Source organism: Alexandromys fortis, unplaced genomic scaffold (assembly GCF_014885135.2).
Source record: "Alexandromys fortis isolate MF-2015 unplaced genomic scaffold, M_Fortis_MF-2015_v1.1 scaffold_56, whole genome shotgun sequence".
In the NCBI taxonomy this organism is placed as follows: domain Eukaryota; kingdom Metazoa; phylum Chordata; class Mammalia; order Rodentia; family Cricetidae; genus Alexandromys; species Alexandromys fortis.
The window spans coordinates 4,991,507-5,012,578 of NW_026067935.1; the positions used below are offsets into that span (position 1 = coordinate 4,991,507).

Below are 21,072 nucleotides of genomic sequence, written 5' to 3' on the forward strand. Positions count from 1 at the left end.
AGGGGATGACTTCAGTTGTCCTGAAGATGGAGTCCTCCTCAGTGTGAAGCTAAAGCTTCCCACCACAGGAGAATATGCTCTGTTTACAAGCCAGGTAGCAGCCTTCAGGAAATCTGTCAGGGCCTTGATCTTGGCCTCCCAACCTTTTTATCTGCCATCCAGTCTCTGGGACTTCAGTGATAACAAGCTGGCTTGTTCCTGTGTGACACAGGGCACAGTTAGGAGTGGAGTGAACATGCAAGGTGCTTCTGGTTTGTAATCAGAGCAGAACACAGAAGAACGCTTCTCTGACTAAGCACTATGACCTGGCTTTGTTACTCTCTAGCTCAAAATTTAAGGTGAAAGAGAAAGATATTATGGAAGAGATGATAGACATGATCATTAATCTTAGTTGCCAACTTCACTGGCTCTGAATTCAATTAAAATACATGCCTCTGGGCACTCCTGTGAGGGATTTTTCTTAATCAGATTATTTGAGTTGGGAAGACTCGCCCTCAGTGTGCCAGCCAAGTTTAAAGGCTTTGGAAGAAGGAAGCTTTGCTCTTTGCCTGTTTGCCTTCACTCTCGCTGACAAGTTCATCTATCCTGTGGCTGCTGCATTCCGTTGCCAATAGTAGAACCACCTTCCTTGAAATCCCACTGTAGACTGAAGACCAACAGGAGCTCCCGGAAACTCACAGGCCTTGAGCACCAGATTGGAACTGTTGAACCATGAAGCATCATGGACCAAGCAGCCATGGGATTCTCAGCCTCTCATGTGAGACTACCATTGCTAGACTATCCAGACAGTGTCCTGTAAGCTCATCAAATAAATTCTATCAGTTCGGTTCCCCTGGGGACCCCTGAGGCAGAAACAGGCCTCCAGAGGCAGAAACAAGTGCCTGACAGTCAACACACACTCCAGTTTGTTTTTCTAGTGAATATTTGTTAGGCTGTTTTATTAAAAATAATTTGTTGGGTTTTTATTTTTTGTTTTTTTAAGAGTAGAAATAGCATTAAACTTCTTCATCCATGACTGGGTGGCAAACCCTAAGCTCACACCAGCTAAACTGCTTAAAGCATTGGGAATGGGTGTATACAAGTATAAAGTTATTCCTGTCGCATTTGGATCAGAGATAACATCAGCCATGTGGGCAAACCTGGACCTCAACCATTTAACACGAGCCAATCAGGCCAAACTATCAGCAGCTTGCCAGGCCAACAAAGATGAGGGCCTGGAAGTCATGTTCTTGTTTTCTTTTATGAATTTGCAGTAACCCTGCTCATTAATCGTGTTTATAATGTTAAATTTAGCACCTTTCCTTGGCTCATCAAGCATTTCCTTAATAAACTGTCAGCTCACCCCATCTCAGTTGTAATGACTTTTGAGTTAGGTTTATCTTGACTATGGGGATTTTCAGAATTCTATGCTGACAGCAAATACAGAAAAAGAACCTTTTTCATTGTATTTGAAGAAAGACATAGTCATTCACCTGCCACCTTCCCACAGAGCTGACCATCCAAGCTTAGTGCTGAGACCTTGGCCCACATTTCCCTGTACACCAGCAGATCCATGAAATGAGTGCCCTCAACTGGGAAGGAACATTGTGATCACACAACCGTGCCGTGCTCCCTCGTCTGCAGTCACCCTGTCCCAAGGCCCCTGGTGTCCTTCCCTGCCAAAAAAGAGTTGTTGGGAACCACACCCAGCATCGCCCAGGGCCAGAATCCAAAGCCCATAACCTGTACAGTTTTTTATTTTGATTTATTTATATTATTCAATGTGTGAATGCTTTGGCTACATGTATGTATGTGCATGCCTGGCATCTGAAGAGGCCAAAAGAGGGCATTGGATACCTCAAAATTGGTTAGCCAAAGAATGTGTGTCATCATGTGGATGCTGGGAATAGAACCTGGGTCCTCAGTGAGAGTGACAAGTGCTCTAACGGCTGAATCATCTCTCTGAACCCCAAACTCTATATGCTATCCCTGAAGATGCTTAGCTAGTCTACAAAGTTTCATGGGGGCATGGGGGGGCTTGATGCCAATCCTCAAGGTTCCAAACTATCAGTGGAGAGGATGCCAGGGCTGGTGGTACCGAGAACACAGAGGACATTCCTAAGTACAGGAAGGTCCTGTGGAGAGCAAGATTGGGAAAGCAGCCTGGACCAGGTAAGGGATGGGTTGGGCCCTTGAGGCAGGTGGAGGTGTCATGGTGCTGAGGACAGTTGAGCAATCCCATGATCTGTCCAACTGGGGATTCTCCTTGTGTATAATAACTACAGCATTGTTTCAAATCTTGTGTAAAGACCCACGATGTTTGTATAAAGACCACTAATTGGGACTAGGTAGCTCCCAAGAATAGGAAATAAGTCCTGGATGCTGTGTTTCTCCCTGAAGTATAAAACTGGCATGCAGACACAGCCCCACACATTCTCTGCAACATCCTGATGCCACACTGTGCAGCTCCAAGGTGCATTCTCATGAGTGCTAGTGTGTGCTTACCGTTGAGATGCATACTCACAGAGCCAGACCCTGAGGTGCCATCGCTTTTGTTTATGGCTCTGAACTCTGGCCTGGATGGATGAGCAAGCATTTTTGAGGAGGAAGATCACTGGATGCAGCCAAAAGCATGGAGGTGTGTGATTTGATTGCAGAGCTGTGGGAATCTGGCTCGTTTCTTTCCATTCCGTGTGAGTGACTCAGTAGCTCTACGCAGCCACTTGCAGAAACTCATAGGGAAAAAGCACAGGGGACACTTGTTTCACCCGGCCTGGATTGTGAGCCCTGATCACATTCAAATACCCATAGCTACTGGAGAACACATCATTGCTTTCCAGTTCAAAGAAGCTCATTCCTTCTAAGCACCCAGGAGGACATTGGGAAGATCTGGGTGTTGGGAGTCAGACCACCATTCTTCCTGTGAAGTCCCCTCATGACCAGTGAGGTGGCCACATGATCACAAGTTCATCCTTCTGCTTGGCACCATGGCAGACCAAGAACACATGATTTGGGAAAATGAGATGGGCAGATTTTTGGACCATCTCATATGCACAGCAAAGAACAGTGTTGGGAGGGCTGGAGAAGATGCTGGCTGACCTCAGGCCTCTTCTCATAGAAACAGCTGACAACCACTCCACAGTGTTCCAGCTATGGGTGTTCCCTGCAATAACAGGGAGTTTAAAATAGCACGCTTGCCTCCCTCTCCCTCCCCCAGTGAAGGGCGGCAGGCCCACAGGCTCCAGGTTTTCTGCAGGAGCAGCCTTGCTGCTTCCCTCAGAGCAGCTCTCCAAGAAAATAAATAGCATGTGTTCATCATTCAAATGAGGCTTAATTAATGCAGAACTCGCCCCCAAACTTTCCAAGACACCCATGGTAATGAGCTCCCAGCTCTCCTCCCTCCAGCTTGTGATGTCAAGCTGAAAAGCTGCACGTGACAGGGATGAACTGTTCTGAGGACTGGACTGTGGTTTGACTCTGAGGTTTCAGGGCTTGCTGCAGTGTCTCAACCCCAAAGCCTGTATTCTATCCTCCTGCCAGGAGTAAAGATGGCGGAGTTGGTGGCTTGCTCCCCAGAGTTTCCAGGGTACAGAAGAGGCTCAACTCAAGGGACTTGGAGGTAGGTTGTCTCTAATTTATATACTTGAAGTGACCCCAGCCCTTATTCCACGCAAGACATTTCATACATGGTACAGCAAGAGACACTGAGTCACCCCTGTCCTTTATCCATAGCCTCTAGGCCTTGATCTCTAGAACCAAGGACAAAGAGAGGACATACCCTCCAGAGTCCTGGAGGGAGCAATGGCACAGCTGGGGTTTAAGCAAGGCAGGATGGAAAGCGGAGGGTGGAACTGGAATGGAAAGAAGCCTGTTCTCTGGGGTCTAGCCCGCATCTCCTTATGACTGAGCATCAGAAACGTCCATGCAACTGATCCAGCTAATGTTGCCTACAAAGACAGTGCATGTTTTCCTAAAGACTACTCAGGCAAGGGTGAGAAATAAACACATGAGATTGAAGACATAGCTCATCAGTTAGGAGCATTTTCCAATCTTGCAGGGAACCTAGGTTCTAGTCCTAGGACCCACTTTAGACAGCTCACAGCCGCCTGTAAGTCCAGCTCTCAGGGATCTGATGGCCTCTTCTGGCCTCCAAGAGCCCTGCACTCAAACACACACACACACACACACACACACAAAAAAAGAGAGAGAGAGAGAGAGAGAGAGAGAGAGAGAGAGAGAGAGAGAGAGAGAGAATGGCCTTGGCTTTGAATATCACACTGTTATTTATCCTCTCTCGCTTCCTTAAGCCCACACAGTGTAACTCATGAAACCATCTGAGAACTTTATTTACAAAAAAAGAAAATCCCCTGAGAGAAACAAGCAGGAGCTGGAGAGCTGTCTCAGTCATTAAGAACATTGGCTGCTCTTGCAGAGGACCCAAGTTCAACTCCCAGCATCCACTCGGCAGCTCACAACCATCTATAACTCTAGTTCCAAGGGATCAGATGCACATTTCTGATATCTAAGAGCATTCTGTATCCATGTAGTGCTCATGCATACGTGTAGACAAAACACTCCTACATATAAAATAATAAAATAAATCTAAAAATATTTTTAAAGAGAAACAAATAAATTAGATAATTATATTTTTACCTAATTTTAAAACTTTGCGTCATCCTTCAGCCTCGCTGTAATTTATACCTTTTGAACAACAGTGCCTAAAAAGCCACAGAATTATGTATAAGATGCTCTCTAGAGGGCCATATTCACCTCAGAAACATTGACTGTCACCTTCTTTAGGTAATAAACTCACTGTCTTTGCTTCACTCCGAGTCTTGTTGATTTCTTTTTCCTGTGGTGCAGTTAGGGTCCCAGCTTGGCCTGAGTGGAGGTCCCAGAGTGGGAGGGAAATTTCTCAATCTCTGGCGACAATATCCTCTTTAGTCTCCTCACCACTGCTGACAAAAGGACAGCGTCGTCCCCAGAGCTCCCATAGACTGGAGGTGCCGGTCCAACAATCCAGTCTCTTGCATTCCCCACCTGTGCGGTAAAGGGGGGGGTACCCATTCACCTACCTCAAAGCACCTGAAAGGAGGTGGGCTGGGCACTGTGAACAATCAGAAGCATCTGCAGAATGAGATGAGGGCCCTGAGAACGTCCATGACCTCCAGTCCACAGAGGAGATGAGGGCATCCTGCCACTGTTATAGCCTCACTGGGAGCAAAAGGGACGGGGGGGGGGGGGGGGCAAACACTACCTTCCTCTCCCAGCCCCCCATATTGCTTACATATGAAGCACGCAACATGCATATCTAGCATATGAAACATCAGGGACTGGGAGAGGATGCACCGCATTAGGAATCTGATGAGCAGAATTTAAATCCCCAGCATGCTGGCAGGATTCTCTGCCTGGGAGCCTCACTCCTTCCTATGTGGGCTCTGCCAGCAGGAAGGCTTCCAATCACCCCATACAGGTCAACAACACAGCCCCTTCCCCCTTTCTGTCTTTCATTTCCTTACTAATCAATAGCTACGAGCTACGTGCAGAGACCACTGCCTTAAAGGAAAGCATGAGAACACAGGGTGTGTGCAGATCCGGGCTAATCCCATGATGTTTCCGTGATGTCAGAGCCATGGTCTCCAGGACTGCGCCTGGACCCATTCTCTGTGATTTGACACTTTAACTGGACAGGGCAGGGAGGGCTCAGGAGAAGGTCTCAGAGACAGAGAGGGTCCCGACAATTCCCCAGGAGGGAAGTGGTCCTCCTGCCGCAACCCGTTCCACTCTTCCATCCACTTTAGCCTGTGATTCATGAATGAAATTAATAGAAAGCAACCAAGCGTGGCCGTGCCTACGGTGCTATGTCCAACAACAGATGTTTCCTACGGTGAGCAACCGTGACCCAGGCACACAGCCCGTTCATCAGCACTAATACCACTAAGCATCACTTGCACCAACAAGACTGATGGTGGCACTGGAAAAGGCAGCTGGGATGAAGGCTATGCCTAAGCCGGTCCTGCCCCGCTATGCATCCCAAAGACAGTCATTGATCTGTTTCCTCCATGGGGAAACTAAGGAATGTCTCTAGTTTAAGATGTGGATCTTAGCTCTGACATTTATGGCTGTGTAAGTGAGTGTCTGAGATGGCCCAAAGGCCCTGGGGAATGCTGGGACAGGGAAGATACTTTTCTTTCTAGACTCACCATGGTTCCCCCAAGTTTTGACAGCTTAATGCAATTTGCCTGTTTGCTTGATGCTGTCCTGGTCAGTCTAACAGAGGGGCCGCACCTCTGCCTCTGCATCCAGTAAGGTCCATCTTTCCCCTCCTTCCTCTCCCAGGCCTCTTCCTCCTTCCACACTAGATGCACATAATGAAAGATTTTATAGAGCTAAGAATTCCAGAACCTCTGAATGAGGGAAAACATGGTGTTTGCCCAGTTTGCTTCGGATGGTCTCTCCCACTCCAAGCCCTTCAATACTTAAAGGACCAGACACCAAATGACCCCACACAGGAGCCCTAGAAAATACCCAAATTTCCAGGGAATCCTGAAAATCCTGCTAACTCCGCCCTCTTTCTTGCTGTGACCCAACCTATCAACACACATACACAGACAAACACAAACATGGATGCACACAGAGACAACTCGCACATACATACACACACACACACACACACACACACACACATCTCATCTCATCTCATCTCATGCAAAGCCCCCATCAGAAGAGAGAGCAGGCAGCTAGGGTTCAGAGCCACACAGTGGACAGAAGTCAGCCTGAGCACATAGGACTCAGAGAGAATGCATCAGAGGACCCCCGCCTCCGTGTTTACTGCAGTACTACTCATAGCCACGATGTGGAGTCAGCCAGGGCATCTGTCACCAACAGCCCAGTGAAGTAATTAGTAAGATGTGGTATACACAGACAATGGAGTTCTATTCAGTCATGAAAAGAATGGAATTGGATACAGCTGGAGACCACCATATTAAGCAAAATAAGCCAGACACGAAGAAGCAAATACTTCATCTTTGTCTCACTTGTGGATCCTAAGAATTCTTTTTTTTTTTTTTTTTTTTTTTTTGATTTTCGAGACAGGGTTTCTCTGTAGCTTTTTTTGGTTCCTGTCCTGGAACTAGCTCTTATAGACCAGGCTGGCCTCGAACTCACAGAGATCCACCTGCCTCTGCCTCCTGAGTGCTGGGATTAAAGGCGTGCGCCACCACCGCCCTGTGATCCTAAGAATTCTTTACAGAATCGTTATGGATTCTTTACATGTCCATAAAACCATCTCCATCCATGATGCCGAGAAGGAGACTAGAGGGGGACACAGAGAAGATGGGGTGGGTAGGGTCAAGACACAGGATACATTTACAGGCAGTTGTCTCATGCAGCCCAGCACTGTGGATAACGCATAGACAACAATAAAAATGGAAGAGGAAGAAAGGCTACAACTCCAGAGTTAGAGACAACTCCAGAGAACAAGGATCACTATTCCAACTACACCAAGAGCCGTGCTCCTTGGCCTGAAGTGGCTCAGGCACTGCTCCTTTGCAGTGTAAAAACATATACTCAATCAAATAGGAGTGTTTGAAATATACTACAGAGTCGGGGGGGGGGGGTGAACAGCTCCACTTCTGTTGAAGTGTGAAGACTGAGGTTCAAATCCCCAGAAGCTCACATAAATTTGGGGAGGGTATAGAGACTGCCTATACAATTAAAGCCTGGGAAGGCAGGGGCAGGGAAACCAGATCACAAAGTGGCAAGCAGATCTAGCCATATCGATGAGCTCTGGGTTTAACTGAAAGACCTTGCCTCAAAGAATCTGGTGGAAAAGCAATGAAATCCCTGACCACACACACACACACACACACACACACACACACACACACAACAGTACACATTCAAACACATGAGTTCACATACATGCCACACAAAAAAAAACATGAAAAAGAAAATATATAAGTAGAAACTGCAATTAGGCTTTATTATCCATTTATATTAAGAGAAACAGGTTGATGGAAATGCCCTGGTTTATTTTTAAGTGGCACTGGAAACGAAACCCAGAGTCTTGTGCAGCTAAGCACTCTCCTTGAATCCTCACTGGGCGCTCACTGACCTATAAAAAGGGCAGGTGGTCTTCTCGAATTGGAGAGACTTGGCTGGGCCCAGGTCAGGGGTGGCTACAGCTCCCGCGGGTGTGGACTCACCAAGGCATTGTCCCTCTGGCCGGCGCTAGAGGGCGCACATGACCGGGAGCCCGTCCCTGAATTCGCCAGGCTCCACTGGTCCAGGTATGGGTCCCTTCCCTACTTTCTAAACCAGGAAGGTAGGAGCTGAGCCTGAAACAACTCTGCAACCTGTCCAGGTGAAGGAACGCTGCCTGCTCCCTCCCCTGCCACCCCTGAGCTTGCGGGAGAGGCTGGAGGAAGGCTTTCCTTGTGCACCTTGGAAGAGAGCACAGCTCTTAACGGAAGTTCTTCTCAGTGCACAGTGGAAACCAAGTCAGTTCTTAGAGATCTTAATGGCAACTTTTGCTTTGGGAACAACGGCTAAAAGTGGGGATTTGCATCTCTGAGAATGCCTTAAGAGTCAGACATCCCCCGAAGGTGAATCTCAGCTGTATGGGTTTGAACAAGGGGGGGCATCTCTGAACTTCAGTTGCCCCTCGCCCTCAGATGGGATGAGTACTGTGGGCATTTGAACAAAAATGGTCCCCGGTATGCTCACAGGGGGTGGTGCTATTAGGAGGTGAGTAGGTACGGCCTTGCTGGAAGAAGTGTGTCACTGGGGGTGGGCTTTGAGGTCTCAGGTGCTCAAGTCAGTCCCAGTGTCTCTCTCTTCCTAATGTCTGCCTCTCTGGATGTAGAACTCTCGCCGACCACCTCTCCAGCACCATGACTGCCTGCACACTGCCAGACTTCCTGCCGTGACTAAATGTCTGAACTGTTAGCCAGCCCCAACTAAATGCTTTCCTTTACAAAAGTTGTGATGGTCATGGTGTCTCATCACAGCAATAGATCCCTAACTAAGACAAGTACCTCTAAACTGTAGCCTTGGGGCAAGAATTCTATGCCATCCTACACCTGCAGAGGGCTCGGAGGGCACCTGTAGAGACATGAGCCTGTTCCACACACACACACACACACACACACACACACACACACACACACACACACAGCTCCAGAGCGGGGTTTCTGCTCAGGAAGAGAAATGCTTCCTTTCCATTGTTCTGCGTAATGGCTTTGTGTGGCTAATCAGCCTGAACTCTATTCTTTTGTTTGTCTGCTGTTAGATCTAACTGTTGATCTAATTACCCAAGTCTAGAATTAGACTCTCACCCTGAGCTGGGAGATCTGCTCCGACAATCTATCTCCTTCTAAAGGAAAACATCCCGAGACTGAGAGAGTCCCCAGCAGCCTCAAGTTACCATGAGCTCCAACGGCAGGTAGCAGAGGAAATCTTATTTTTCCCCCAAGCCCTAACTAATTATGGAATGTCATCACAGCCCGATTAGTATTTACCCAACAATGTGCTGATTCCCGATCCAGCCAAAAGCTTAACTGCCATTTAAATGGTGCACGATATTTAAATCTTAATTTCATTACCTCCCGGTAATAATCTTACAATTATAAATCTGAAGTATCACTCGGAATACATTTACATGTGTAAGGAATCTGTCCTCATTGTTTCTCCACGGCACACATGGTCGTTGGTTTGACTTCTGAACCAGAACTGAGTATCCCTTGATGGAGAAAGAGATGATCTAATGTGTTCCTGCATCAAAGCCTGCTGGGTGTGGGAGAGAAACACGAGACGATGAAAGGGCGGATGGACAAGGAGGAATGCCACATCCATCACCTGTGCGGCGTGAGTCACCTTTGTGTAGTTTAATGAGGCCCATGGTCTCTGTTGCCAAGCCAGTCAATATAACAAAAATCGCCTCAGAATTCCCCAAAGTTCAACAATAATTGTCACAGAGGGGGCGCGGGGACTGTCAACCACTGCAAAACTCTCAGGCTGCGTGGCCTGGGTATATCCTGACCGTGTTATTTCTCTATATTTGGCTATGCTACTACTAAATATATTTGGCGGAGATTGTGTAGGCTTCTCAGCAAGAGTGTGCGCGTGTGCAGAAACAATGCTCTCAGCATCCAGGAGTCCGGTTTACAGGGTGTTTCTGGTTTGTCCCTTCCCTGGAAATACGCTAAGATCATAGCTTTTGACCTCTTCAATTCTAGTGAGTCTGATGACTAGCCCTGAGCAGAACCTGCGGTGGCAGGTAGGCAGACGACTTCCAGCATTGCCCAAGCCACCATGGCTCCACTACCAAACCAATCCCCACCTGCCTGGAAACCCCTCACCTTGTTGCCTCCGAGGGTTCCCTGGACAATTGACAGTGTCTCCCGTGCCTTTGCCCTGATAATCCTTAGAGCCTTTGCTATGACTCCTCTCTTTCTGGGGCATTCTATCCCCTAGTCACTACCCACTCTGTTTGCTCAGCTGCCAGTTTACCAATATCCTCTCAGTGACAGTCTCTGTCTGGCACTGGCTCCACCTCTCTTGGCTTTTCTCTGTAACTCATTCCCCTCTACAGTTACATGTTTATTGTCTCTCTGTGTTCAATGAATATTGGTTGGATCAGACAGTATTCCTCAAACCTATAATCCCAGCTCTTGGAATAATGGGACAGGGAAGTTATGAGTCTAGGAGAGTTGAGGGTACACACGGGGATTCTGCTTCAAAAGAATTACAAACTGATATCTATTGGGACAAAGAGTGAATACACACCAATAGCAACATCACCACTATCACCACCATTATCATCATCACATCACCATTATCACCATCATCATCAATCCATCATCGCCATCATGACCAGTCATCATCCATAGCACCACCACCATCATCACAACTACCACCAGCATCCCCAGCATCATCTCCAGATGGAAGGTGCCAACAGAGTGCCCGAGACAAAAATAATGGCATGAAGAGAATAGTACTTCTCATAAGCTCGTAAGCAAAGGTACCATAAGGAATCATCATTACCACCAACAAACAGAGTCTGTGCATTTGAACAAGGCAGATGCAAAGCTTCTGAGTGTGTGTGAGCCCAGGCTGTGTGCTGATGAACTCATTGGGAGTAAACAATGGGAGCAACACAACGTGCTTACTGCAGCAAATATCCCACTTACAAAGAAAGCAATCATGCTAAGCCATGTTTAAAATACCCATATGGGTGCCTCATAACCACCTGGAAACTCCAGTTGCAGAGATTTGGCACCCACTTCTGATCCCACAGGCACTTGCACACACATGGAATGTACACACACACACACACACATACACACACACGAGTGCTATAACAGTGTATCCTGCTCATAACATCTTGTGTCCCTCTTCCCAGATTGTAGAAAAAAAATCTGTCCCTGAAGCTGCCCCAACAAAGCTAGCTTGGTTGTGTAGCTTTGACTGTTCTCTATAATATGTAGAGTCCGTGCCTAACACTTCAGCCTAAGAAGAGTCCAAGGCTGGGAACTGATGGCTAGGACACAGACTTACATCCAAGACATGAAGTTCTTTCTACCGGTGTCATAAGCAAGCAGCACTGGAACCCTTGATTTCCAAAGAAATGGGAGTCAGCCAGACATGACTCAGTGTGTGACTCTCTTTCTTTCTTATGGGTTTAATTATTTCTTCTGTTCTTCTTCATCTTTATCTCTTTTTCCTGTGCTGGAAATTTCACTCAGCCCGTATTACTCAGCTATGTGTCCTGTGCTCTTCTCACTTCTATATTGAAGCAGATTCTCACTTACTTGCCCAGGCTGACCTTGAACTCACTCAGTATATATACTACGTGAACCTTGAACTTGAGGTCCTTCTATCTTTGCTTCCTAAGTAGCTGGGATGACAGGCTTGAGCCACCCGACCTGGATAGATCATTTTTTACTTAATTCTTGCTTATCTTTCTAATTTTAAAATTATATGTGTGTGTGTGGTGTATGAAATATATATGTTCTCATGTGTGTGAATACATGCATCAGTATGCAAGCACCCACAAGGCCAGAAGTCAATATCAGCTGTCTTCTTTCGTCACTCACAGCCTTGTTTGTTGAGGCAGGTCTCTCACAGAACCTGGAGCTCACTGAAACAGCCTGTCAGGGTGGCCAATGAACCTCAAGGATCCTCCTGGCCTTGTGTGAGGGCTACTCTCGGTTATCAACTTGACTACATCTGGAATGAACTACAATCCAGCTGAGACGTCCAGCCTTGTGAACTGAGCAGCTATGGGATTTTGGAACTTTCCATTCACAGGCAGCCACTGTGGTATTAGCTGGACTACAGCATACAAGTCATTCCAATAGATCCCCTTTCTATAGAAAGAGATTCATTCTGTCTCCCCAGTACTGGGATTTTGGGTGAGCGCTGAGGCTCTGGGCTCTTTACAAGGGTGCTGAGGGTCTGAACTCAATTTCTCATGCTTGTGTGGCAGGCATGGAACCAACTGAGTGATCTCCTCAGCTCTCCTTCCTGCTCCATAGCTTTGACGTTGCTTTAACCTCACAATTGTGTGTGGGGGGGGGAATGTCCAAACTATTACCTGGTGTCATGGCTATTTTTGGTTGCCAACTTGACTACATCTGGAATTATATGAAACCCAAGCATCTGGGTACACCTGTGAGGGATCTTTCTCTTAATTATATCATTTAAAGTGTGAAGACCCACTTGGAATCCATATCTTTAAGGTGGGAAGATACACCCTTAATTCAGATCTTTTGAGGTGGGAAGATCCACCTTTAGTCTGGGCCACACCTTCTGCTGGCAGCCTACAGAAAGGATGTGGGAACACCCAAGCCATTGTGGGTGACGCCATTCTCTGGGCTGAGGTCGTTCCGGACTTTACGACTGGGAAAGGCAAGCTGGGTACTAAGCATGCATGCATTCACGTCTCTCTGTGGATGTGACAGCTGCTCCAGGTTCCTGTCTTGACGTCTCAATGATGACAGACTATAACCCAGGATGGTGAGCTAAAAATAAACCCCTTTCTCCCCTACATTGATTTTCGTCAGGGAGTCTTATCACAGCAGCAGAAGTGAGACTATGATGCCTACATTGGGATTCACATAGATGTGATGGAGACCCACAGGAAGCTGTGATGGGAAAGGAGAGCGTGTACCAGGGATGTACCACAAAGGGGATCAACCCCAGCCTGTGCTCTACGTCTCTACTGGCCTTGTTACTGCATTCTGAGAGTCAGTTTCCACTGGAGGAAGCCACATTAAAACAACAGGTGATTCCAAAGTGGGAAATACAAAGTACCATGGGCTCTGTCAGCCAGCCAAGGGAAATTGGGGAAGTGAAGGAGAAACATCAGATCAAAAGCAAGTTAAGCCACCACAAGGACCATGGGTCCTCTGCATCCAGAGTCCAAATCCATGTACTCAGCCAGCCACAGATTAGACACAGTCAGAGAAAAGTTATCTATACAAAGCATATAGATTTTTCTCACCAAACAAGGCAGCCCAGCAATCTTTGAGAGCACATAAACATTCTACCATGTAGAGTGTGTAATGAAGAAGCGATCACAAGCATGCAGAAGGGTGTGTGTATATTCTATGCTAATCCTCCTGGGATCTCGTCCATCTCCTCACAGACACTGCAACCACACACACACTCCAAAGAGACTGAGCTGCAAATGTACTATTATCAAATGGGCAGAAAAATCACCAAGCTTACGCTTCTGAAAGAGCCGCCCAGCTGTGTGTTTACACAGCACTTTGGTATGCTATCCGAAAACTCGCCTTCCTTGAGTTCCTGGGTCTAAGGATAGGTCGGTCTTCAACAGGAAACGACCAAGTTGTATCTCATAACCCACCAAGACCCACCGTGAAAGCCCAAGATTGATTAGAGGTCTTTCCTAAGACACGAAGCCTGCTCGGGGCTGTGAGCCGAGGCCATGATTGCTGCTTTGGACTGGGAAGATGACTTCCCCTAAGGGAGTCATTATTTTCCATCTAGAAAGTGGTAGTTTCCTGTCTGCTGGAGCCACGGAGGCATCTATAAATGCCAGAGACCACGTAGGATATCCCTGTACTCCTATTTTCCTTCTAGAATATCTAAGAAGCAAAGCAAGAATGCTGCATCACCTGTCATAATTGTATAAAACCAGCAAGAAATGAGCAGGCACTAAAGATTTCGACACCAAGAGAATCTGCAAAACAGTATTGTGTTTGCCCTCAGGCATCTAAAAAATCTAAACAGAAAGGTCCTTCCTTTGACCATCTCATTTCATGCTTTCTTCATTTTGGGGGAGATTTTACCAAATGGAGTACAGCTACTCTGAGGTCTTAGTAGCACACTGGTCTATGACTCACCCCTCCTAGAAAGCTATTAGTGGGAAGCAATTGCCCCAAATGGACCTGTGTACCCGGGAAGAGTGCTGGGGCTCATTTGCCGCCAGCATTCAAAGCAAGAACACAACTCCAAGTTTCCAGAAGCCAGCGTCTGTACCCAGTTTCTTAACTGATGTCTTCAGGGCCCAATAAAAGATCAGAGGTGGCATGAGGCATTGCCAAGGCATTACCAGGAGACGTCCTCATTCATCCTGAAGGAAATGGGGGCAGTTTCGGGATTCTCATGGCCCTCAGACAAATTGCTCACTTGGAAGAGCTGTATACTAAAAGAATGATCTCTACCAACACAGAAAGACCAACACATCTTTCAAGTCCCAGAAGGTTTTGTTTTGTTAGATAAAGGTTTAGAGGCTGGAGAGATGACCTAACAGTTAAGAGCCCTTTCAGTCCTTGCTGAGGATGTGGGCTCAGTTCCCAGCATCTACTTTAGGCGGCTCTCAACTGCTTATAATGCCAGTTCCAGGTGATCTAAAGGCCCCATCTGGCCTCCACAGGTACTGTGCTCATATGCACAATCCCCTCGCCACACACACATGCACAAACATACTTTTAAAAATAAAGTATTTTTAAGTAAAGCCTTTCTAGAGAACATTTTCTTTTCATGTCCATGTAGTGATATATCAAGGCTGTTAAACTCTCTGAAAAGAAGAAAAAAGCCCACTTCTATAAATATAACCCATGACATGAGTACCAAAACTCAATAAAGAGCACACAACCAAAATAATACAACAATTGAAGAATGTTCAAATGTTTATTTCCATGTTAAAAATGGTGAGTTACCCTGTGGTTAGAATATACCTTTATGCTGAAAAATGAAGTCACTTTATTTCTGAAATATTTCCAGTAAAAGGGGGGGAGGAAAAAATTCAGAAAGTAATGAAGAGTAAGATCAAAATGTTCTGGAAGATTCCATCAGCAATCCCAGCATGAGCCACAATCTCCTTTCCGGGTCAGAATCCCCAACTGGGTGTATTTGTCAATGTCAGGCCCCAAAGCTCTTCCCATCATCCATTTAAATATTGTTGAGCTGGATGTCTGTACACTTAAAGGCTAAAGTTTCGCATGCTTTTATTTTTAAATGTATTTATTCCAATACACCGTTCACAGTTTCATTATATTGCCTATATTACATACAAAAATATCTGCTGTCTGTATTTCAGCAAAACTTTGTCCCACCATCCACCCTCTATGGGATTTGTACATTATACAAATATGGTTTTGATGGAGGAGAAAGGTGCGATTCATAAACCATCTGTTGCGTCATTTACAGAGACCTGGATGGAGAAATGTGACTCTCTTTAGATGACCAGAGTAGAAAACCCAATGGGCTGAAGATAGGATTTGGAAATACTGCCTGTGGTCACTGTAGGAGGCCAGGGGATTCCTCACTGATAGACACAGTTTCACTGTGGTGTCAACCCTTTCTTTTTAATTCTCTTTCTCCTTTCTTTCTTTCTCTCTTTTTTGTATGTGTGCGTGCGTGCACGTGTGTGTGCATGTGCACGCATGCATGAACACATGGGATCACATGTATAGACCCTCAGATGATATTCCTCAGGCATCACCACCTTCGTGTTGACACAGGGTCTCTGACTGTGATCTGGAACTTGCCTATTAGGCAAGGCTGGCTGAAAAGGAAGCCTCAGGTGCCTGTCTGTTCCCACCTCTCTCATGCTGGGATTATAAGCATACACCACCACACCTGGATTTTTATGTGGGTTCTGGGGGAGCTCGAATTCCCGCCCTTAGACTTACACAGCAAAGTTTACAGACTGAATTCTTTCTTTCTTTCTTTCTTTCTTTCTTTCTTTCTTTCTTTCTTTCTTTCTCTCTCTCCAGCTCCGAGAAGAGTGAGACAGAAAAATGTTGATCAGAATACCCAAAGGGGACTTCCTAAACCTTAAATGAGTTACAAATAACTTCCATCCATAGGTGTGGCCAAGGGGTAAAATAAAACCAATGCATGTCTTGGTTGTATTTATGTCTATAAATAGAAACATTCTGCCTAGACAGCTAAGAATCGCCACAGTCTGGGGCTGTACCCTGACATGCATGCCAGACAGACAGCTTTCTAACATTAGTTAGATGCTGCTTTCTGGCCAAAGCTCCCACTGTATTTATGAGTCTCTTAAACCCAGCACACCTGCCATTCAGCTCCAGTTCTTTGGTGTGGCACCTGCCTTTTGAGTCCCTATGCCTTGATCCCAAAAGCACCACGGGCGGATCTTGAAGAGAGTAATACCATTGTCTGAACGTCCTGGGTCACACTACCTTTGTCCATCCCGTGTCTCAACCTCTCTCTGTGTGGCCAGAGACCCATAGCCTGTTGCTCTCTCCTGACTCCCCCAGGATGAATCTGAACATAGAAATCATTCTTGTGGCAGAGCAAGGGACTTGATAAAGAATGTCTGGCTAGGTTAAATAATCATAAATATATATGAAATAAATATATCAAGAGTTATAATTTGGATATCTCAACCATGAAAACTGAAGTCCAGGCCAATTCATGGCCCTGGGAAACTGGATTTTAAGGCTTGATGATTTATGCCATCTCCCCGATTCTAGTTCAGGGTTTTTAGGGGCTAGCACAAACATCATAGCTGACTTGGAAGAAAATCAGGCGAGATAACCACAAGTTTATGAGCCGCAGGAGATCTTTAGAGTGTAAGATGCTGCCAGGATGCTGTGATGCTGCATCCTGCCCAAGCCGAATCTGAGAGTGACTGACAGGCTCTTTTGATTCCCACCAAGCGACTGAGTCCGTGACTCCTTGGTATCCACACACACAGAGATGTGGACATATGTGTTCACGTTGTGTCTGTTTGTACGTAACTGTGTGTCACATGTTAAAAGGGTCATCTCCCTTAGAACCTGCCACTTGGCTTTGATTTGAAGTGGTAGTGTCCTAACACAAAGACACACTGAAATATGTACTGAGGCCAATTCTCTGAGTGTCTAAGAGGCCTACGGAGGCATCTTCAGAACCATGGTCAGCTCCTCCCCACCCAGGCTGTCAATCACAGGAAGTCCTTGTGCTGCCCATGCTAATTTCCTGATAAGCTATAGGCAAGCCCAAGGCTCCAGCTAATCAACAGTAGGCAGCCTTCTTTGTCTGTCCCTGCTTCCAGGTGGGTACCTCACTATTGGTTCCCACTATTTCTGTGATGGGAGATAGGATCGAAAACAGCTCACACAAAGAGCTGCACTTATCTGGAACTCGGCTGCCCTGCCCAAGTGGTTTGGGGCTACCCACCCCCGCCCCAACCTTTCTAGAAGCAGGCAGCTAACTAGAGCGCTCTAAGCAGCCGCAGATGTGAGCCAAGCTTGTGCAATACCTTCACCCTCTGACTTCATTTTCTAGACAAAGGTTTTGGGGACCCCAGCAGTTTCAGTTCTTAGAGCCATTCTAAACACAGAAGCAAGCGAGCACAGTTCTGGAGGCTGAAGCACATGGCCTGCATGCCCAAGCCTGTTTGTCAACACACGGCAGTGCGGGGAGTGGGAGAGGCAGGGAGAAGGTCTTAGCTGTCCAGTCATGGCTACGGGAGGAAAGGCTGCCATATTTCCAGCCTGCACATATACAAAATGGGAGCAGAGGGATGAAAACATCTCCTCTGAGAGGCTCAGATAGCAGCCCTTGACATCAGTGGCCTCCTGCGTGTGCTTCCTGCTTGGGGCCTTTGAAAAATTCGATTGTTGAGAGCTGACCATGATGCGGTGAGTTCACAATGAGGCATACTAGTCAAATGTCTGATTTTCTAGTTACGTCATTGTGATAAACAAAAATGTCACATTTGCCAAGCCAAAATCTCTGCCTTTCTTGAGACTTCATGATACTTGTAAATAGCACTTTTATTGAAAGTTATGCAAAAAGTAATTTTTTCTCTTGCAACTTTGATTTAATAACATAGTTTATAACAGCTGATTCTTGGGCTCTGGGACATTCATGTATAGTTATGGATTTGGAAAAATCATTGCTTTCTCTACCAAAAGATGCCTGAGATGGTTTCTTCTCTGTCAAAGTAACAAACGAGGGTGGTTTTTCTTTCAGTCCTTGTATGGATGACTTCTATATATTGCTAACTTAGAACATTGGTTTGTTTGTTTTATTCTAATCTGCAAAGTTGAGAGTTGAATATGAAGCTGTTTCTTCATGTCTTTTTTATGTAGATCAATCCTGCTTTTTAAAAGATTTGGGATTTTTTTTTCAAGTTATGTGTCTGTGTATGTGCATATAAGTGCAGTACCCACAGTGGCCAGAAGAGGGCATCAGATCCCACGGATCTGGAGTTAGAAAAAGTTGTGGGCCACCATGTGGGTGCTGTGATCTGAACTCCAGGTCCTGTACAAGAGCAGCAAGTGCTCATAACCACCAAGCCATCTCTCCAGCCCTTCAATCCTACCTTTTAGTTTAGTTTGAATAATACACTGTGTTGAGCACAAAGGACTTATATCCATACTGTGATGTTGGAGTCTCTCTGCCCTCAGACCTGCACCCCCAGGAGATCTGCAAATAACTAACAAGCCGACAATGAAAACAGGTGTTTGTGACACAACTTTCTCCAAATTGGTTAAACTTCATATGGAAAAAAAGGAAACAAAAAGTTCTCTCTTCTGTGTCTTCAGTGAGACCTCTGCCACTGAGATATATAAGAATTCCAATGGCAAGAAGAAAGACATAAAGCGTGAGGACATGTCACTTAAACACTGTCCCCAGCAACAAAGTCTTTTAAAAAATGGCATCCTGTGTGAAGACCCAGAAATGACAGGACATGATGAGCCCCAGAGAATAAAACTCACAGGAAGAACATCAGACATACTTCTCCTTTATGTGTTTCTGAAACAACCCCTCCCCCTCAAAAAATGTAAGGTCAAAAGAACAGGTACAAGTCCAAATGTATATAAAAATAATGAGCCTCACTCCCGACAACTAAGGAAGCTACATTCAGTCAATCTTCCGCCACGGAGATTCGAACTTAGGCCACGCTCAATGAGCGTCCACTGTGCTTTAAAAAGGGCTAGGAATAGAAAAACCACCATCCAGAACATTCCTAATTACACACGGCCATTGGTCATGAGGTGACTCACAGTGTCTGTGGGGTTGTGCCTACTGCTAGGCTGCTGCCTCTGGGTGACTCCCATCCCTGGGAGCCATGGTTTAGTAGACATCGTCCAGCTGGAGCCCCGGTTCTCTAAACTTCTGGTATCCCTCCAGACCCCACACCCTGACACTTTATGGAGTCACCCCCTATTGCTGATCAGACTCACTGCTCCACCGTCCAGAAAACAGAAGGCATAAGGTGAATACAAACATAAGAAAGGTCTTTACATCTGGTCCTGTAGTCTTTCCATGTAGTCTCTGAAGTCCTGCGAGTCCCCCAGCCCCATATCCTGGCAGACCCACTTAATGCTGTCATCACTGTCAAACAGGATGGAGTTGGTGTACGGGCCCCCATCCTCGGGGAGGATGGTGGTGTAGGAAGTAAACTTGACTCTCTTCCTCTTGGGGCCGGAAGAACTCATGGGTTCATTTTTCAGCTCCTTCTCGTACACATAGTCAGGGGGTCTAAGCAGCTGACTGTGAAAAGTCTTCTGGGAACTGCCATTCAGCAGGAAGTTCCTCTCCTCAAACTGCAGGCCCCTGTCAAGCATGGTCGTACACTCCTCCGAGGGGAGAGTGATGTCCACGGGGTTCTCCAGAAGTTCTACCTCATTCCCAAGCCAGACCCAGTCGTGGGAATGGGGAATGTTGCCTTGCTCACTGACTGCAAACCTTTTGTGTCTATACTTCCAAGCAAAGGCCACGCAGTTGATCAGGAAGACCAAGATGGCCAGACAGAAGACACAGAGCAGGGCGTACATGCCAATCTCCAAATCTGTTAAGCCCCTGGAGGTCATCGTGAGGTCTCCAGGGTTATTGGATTCTGGTAGCTTCCCCTGAGTGGGGAAGCTTGTGAAGGCATCCGCTCCACCTTTGAGCAGCTTTCCTCCCATGGGAGCCTGTGGGGTTGTGCTTTTGTTGGTCCTGTCCTCGTGGCCAACTGGTGCACCATGTTGGAACCACTCCTGGGCGGCTCGCTCCTGGCTTCCCTCGCGCTCTATGGAATTGCTGAGGTGGCCTTTGTATTCCCGGTTTATGCCCTCAATGTCATTGCTGCCTCCTTGCTGCTCATGCATCCCAGGTTCAAATCTGACCCTGACACTTCCTTTACCCACAGCGAGAGTACTCTTCCTCTTGTTCTTCTGACAAGATTCGCTGATTGACATTTCTAGCTTGATCAGGGGCCCTTGTCCTTCCCCCTCGGCAACTATGATTGGCCATCTGGTCTGAAGGTTTGGCTGGACGGACACCACCATTTCATCCAGGGAGGAAACGGTCAGTGAGAAATCCTTGGGATCATAAATGTCTAAAGGTGTTACTGAGCCATCACTGAACAAAATCCAGGAACTGACTATGGCTTCCTAAGGAAAACGAAACCAGAGCACAGTATTATAACTGGGTTCCTTCAAATTACAAACATGAATTCCTCTGGCCATTATTGGCATCTGCAGATAAAGGAGAATTTCTGTATGTAATGGTCTTAGTTCTCTGTATGTCATGAACCTGTATCATTAACATGCTATCACTCACTGAAATAAGGTGCCAAGAATGCACTTTGATGAATACATTAAAGTGTAAATT

At 46.4% G+C, this 21,072-nt stretch overlaps 1 protein-coding gene across 1 annotated transcript in view; it reads right to left on the bottom strand.

Moving 5' to 3' along the window:
* Positions 1–15,846: 15,846 nt before the first annotated feature.
* The window catches only part of Tmem132b (transmembrane protein 132B), a 276,790-nt gene continuing 271,564 nt past the window's right edge, over positions 15,847–21,072 (bottom strand). The window contains exon 9 of the mRNA XM_050146649.1: positions 15,847–20,852. Coding sequence (XP_050002606.1) covers positions 19,716–20,852 — 1,137 coding nt within the window. The 3' untranslated portion in view covers positions 15,847–19,715. The remainder of the gene's footprint in view (positions 20,853–21,072) is intronic.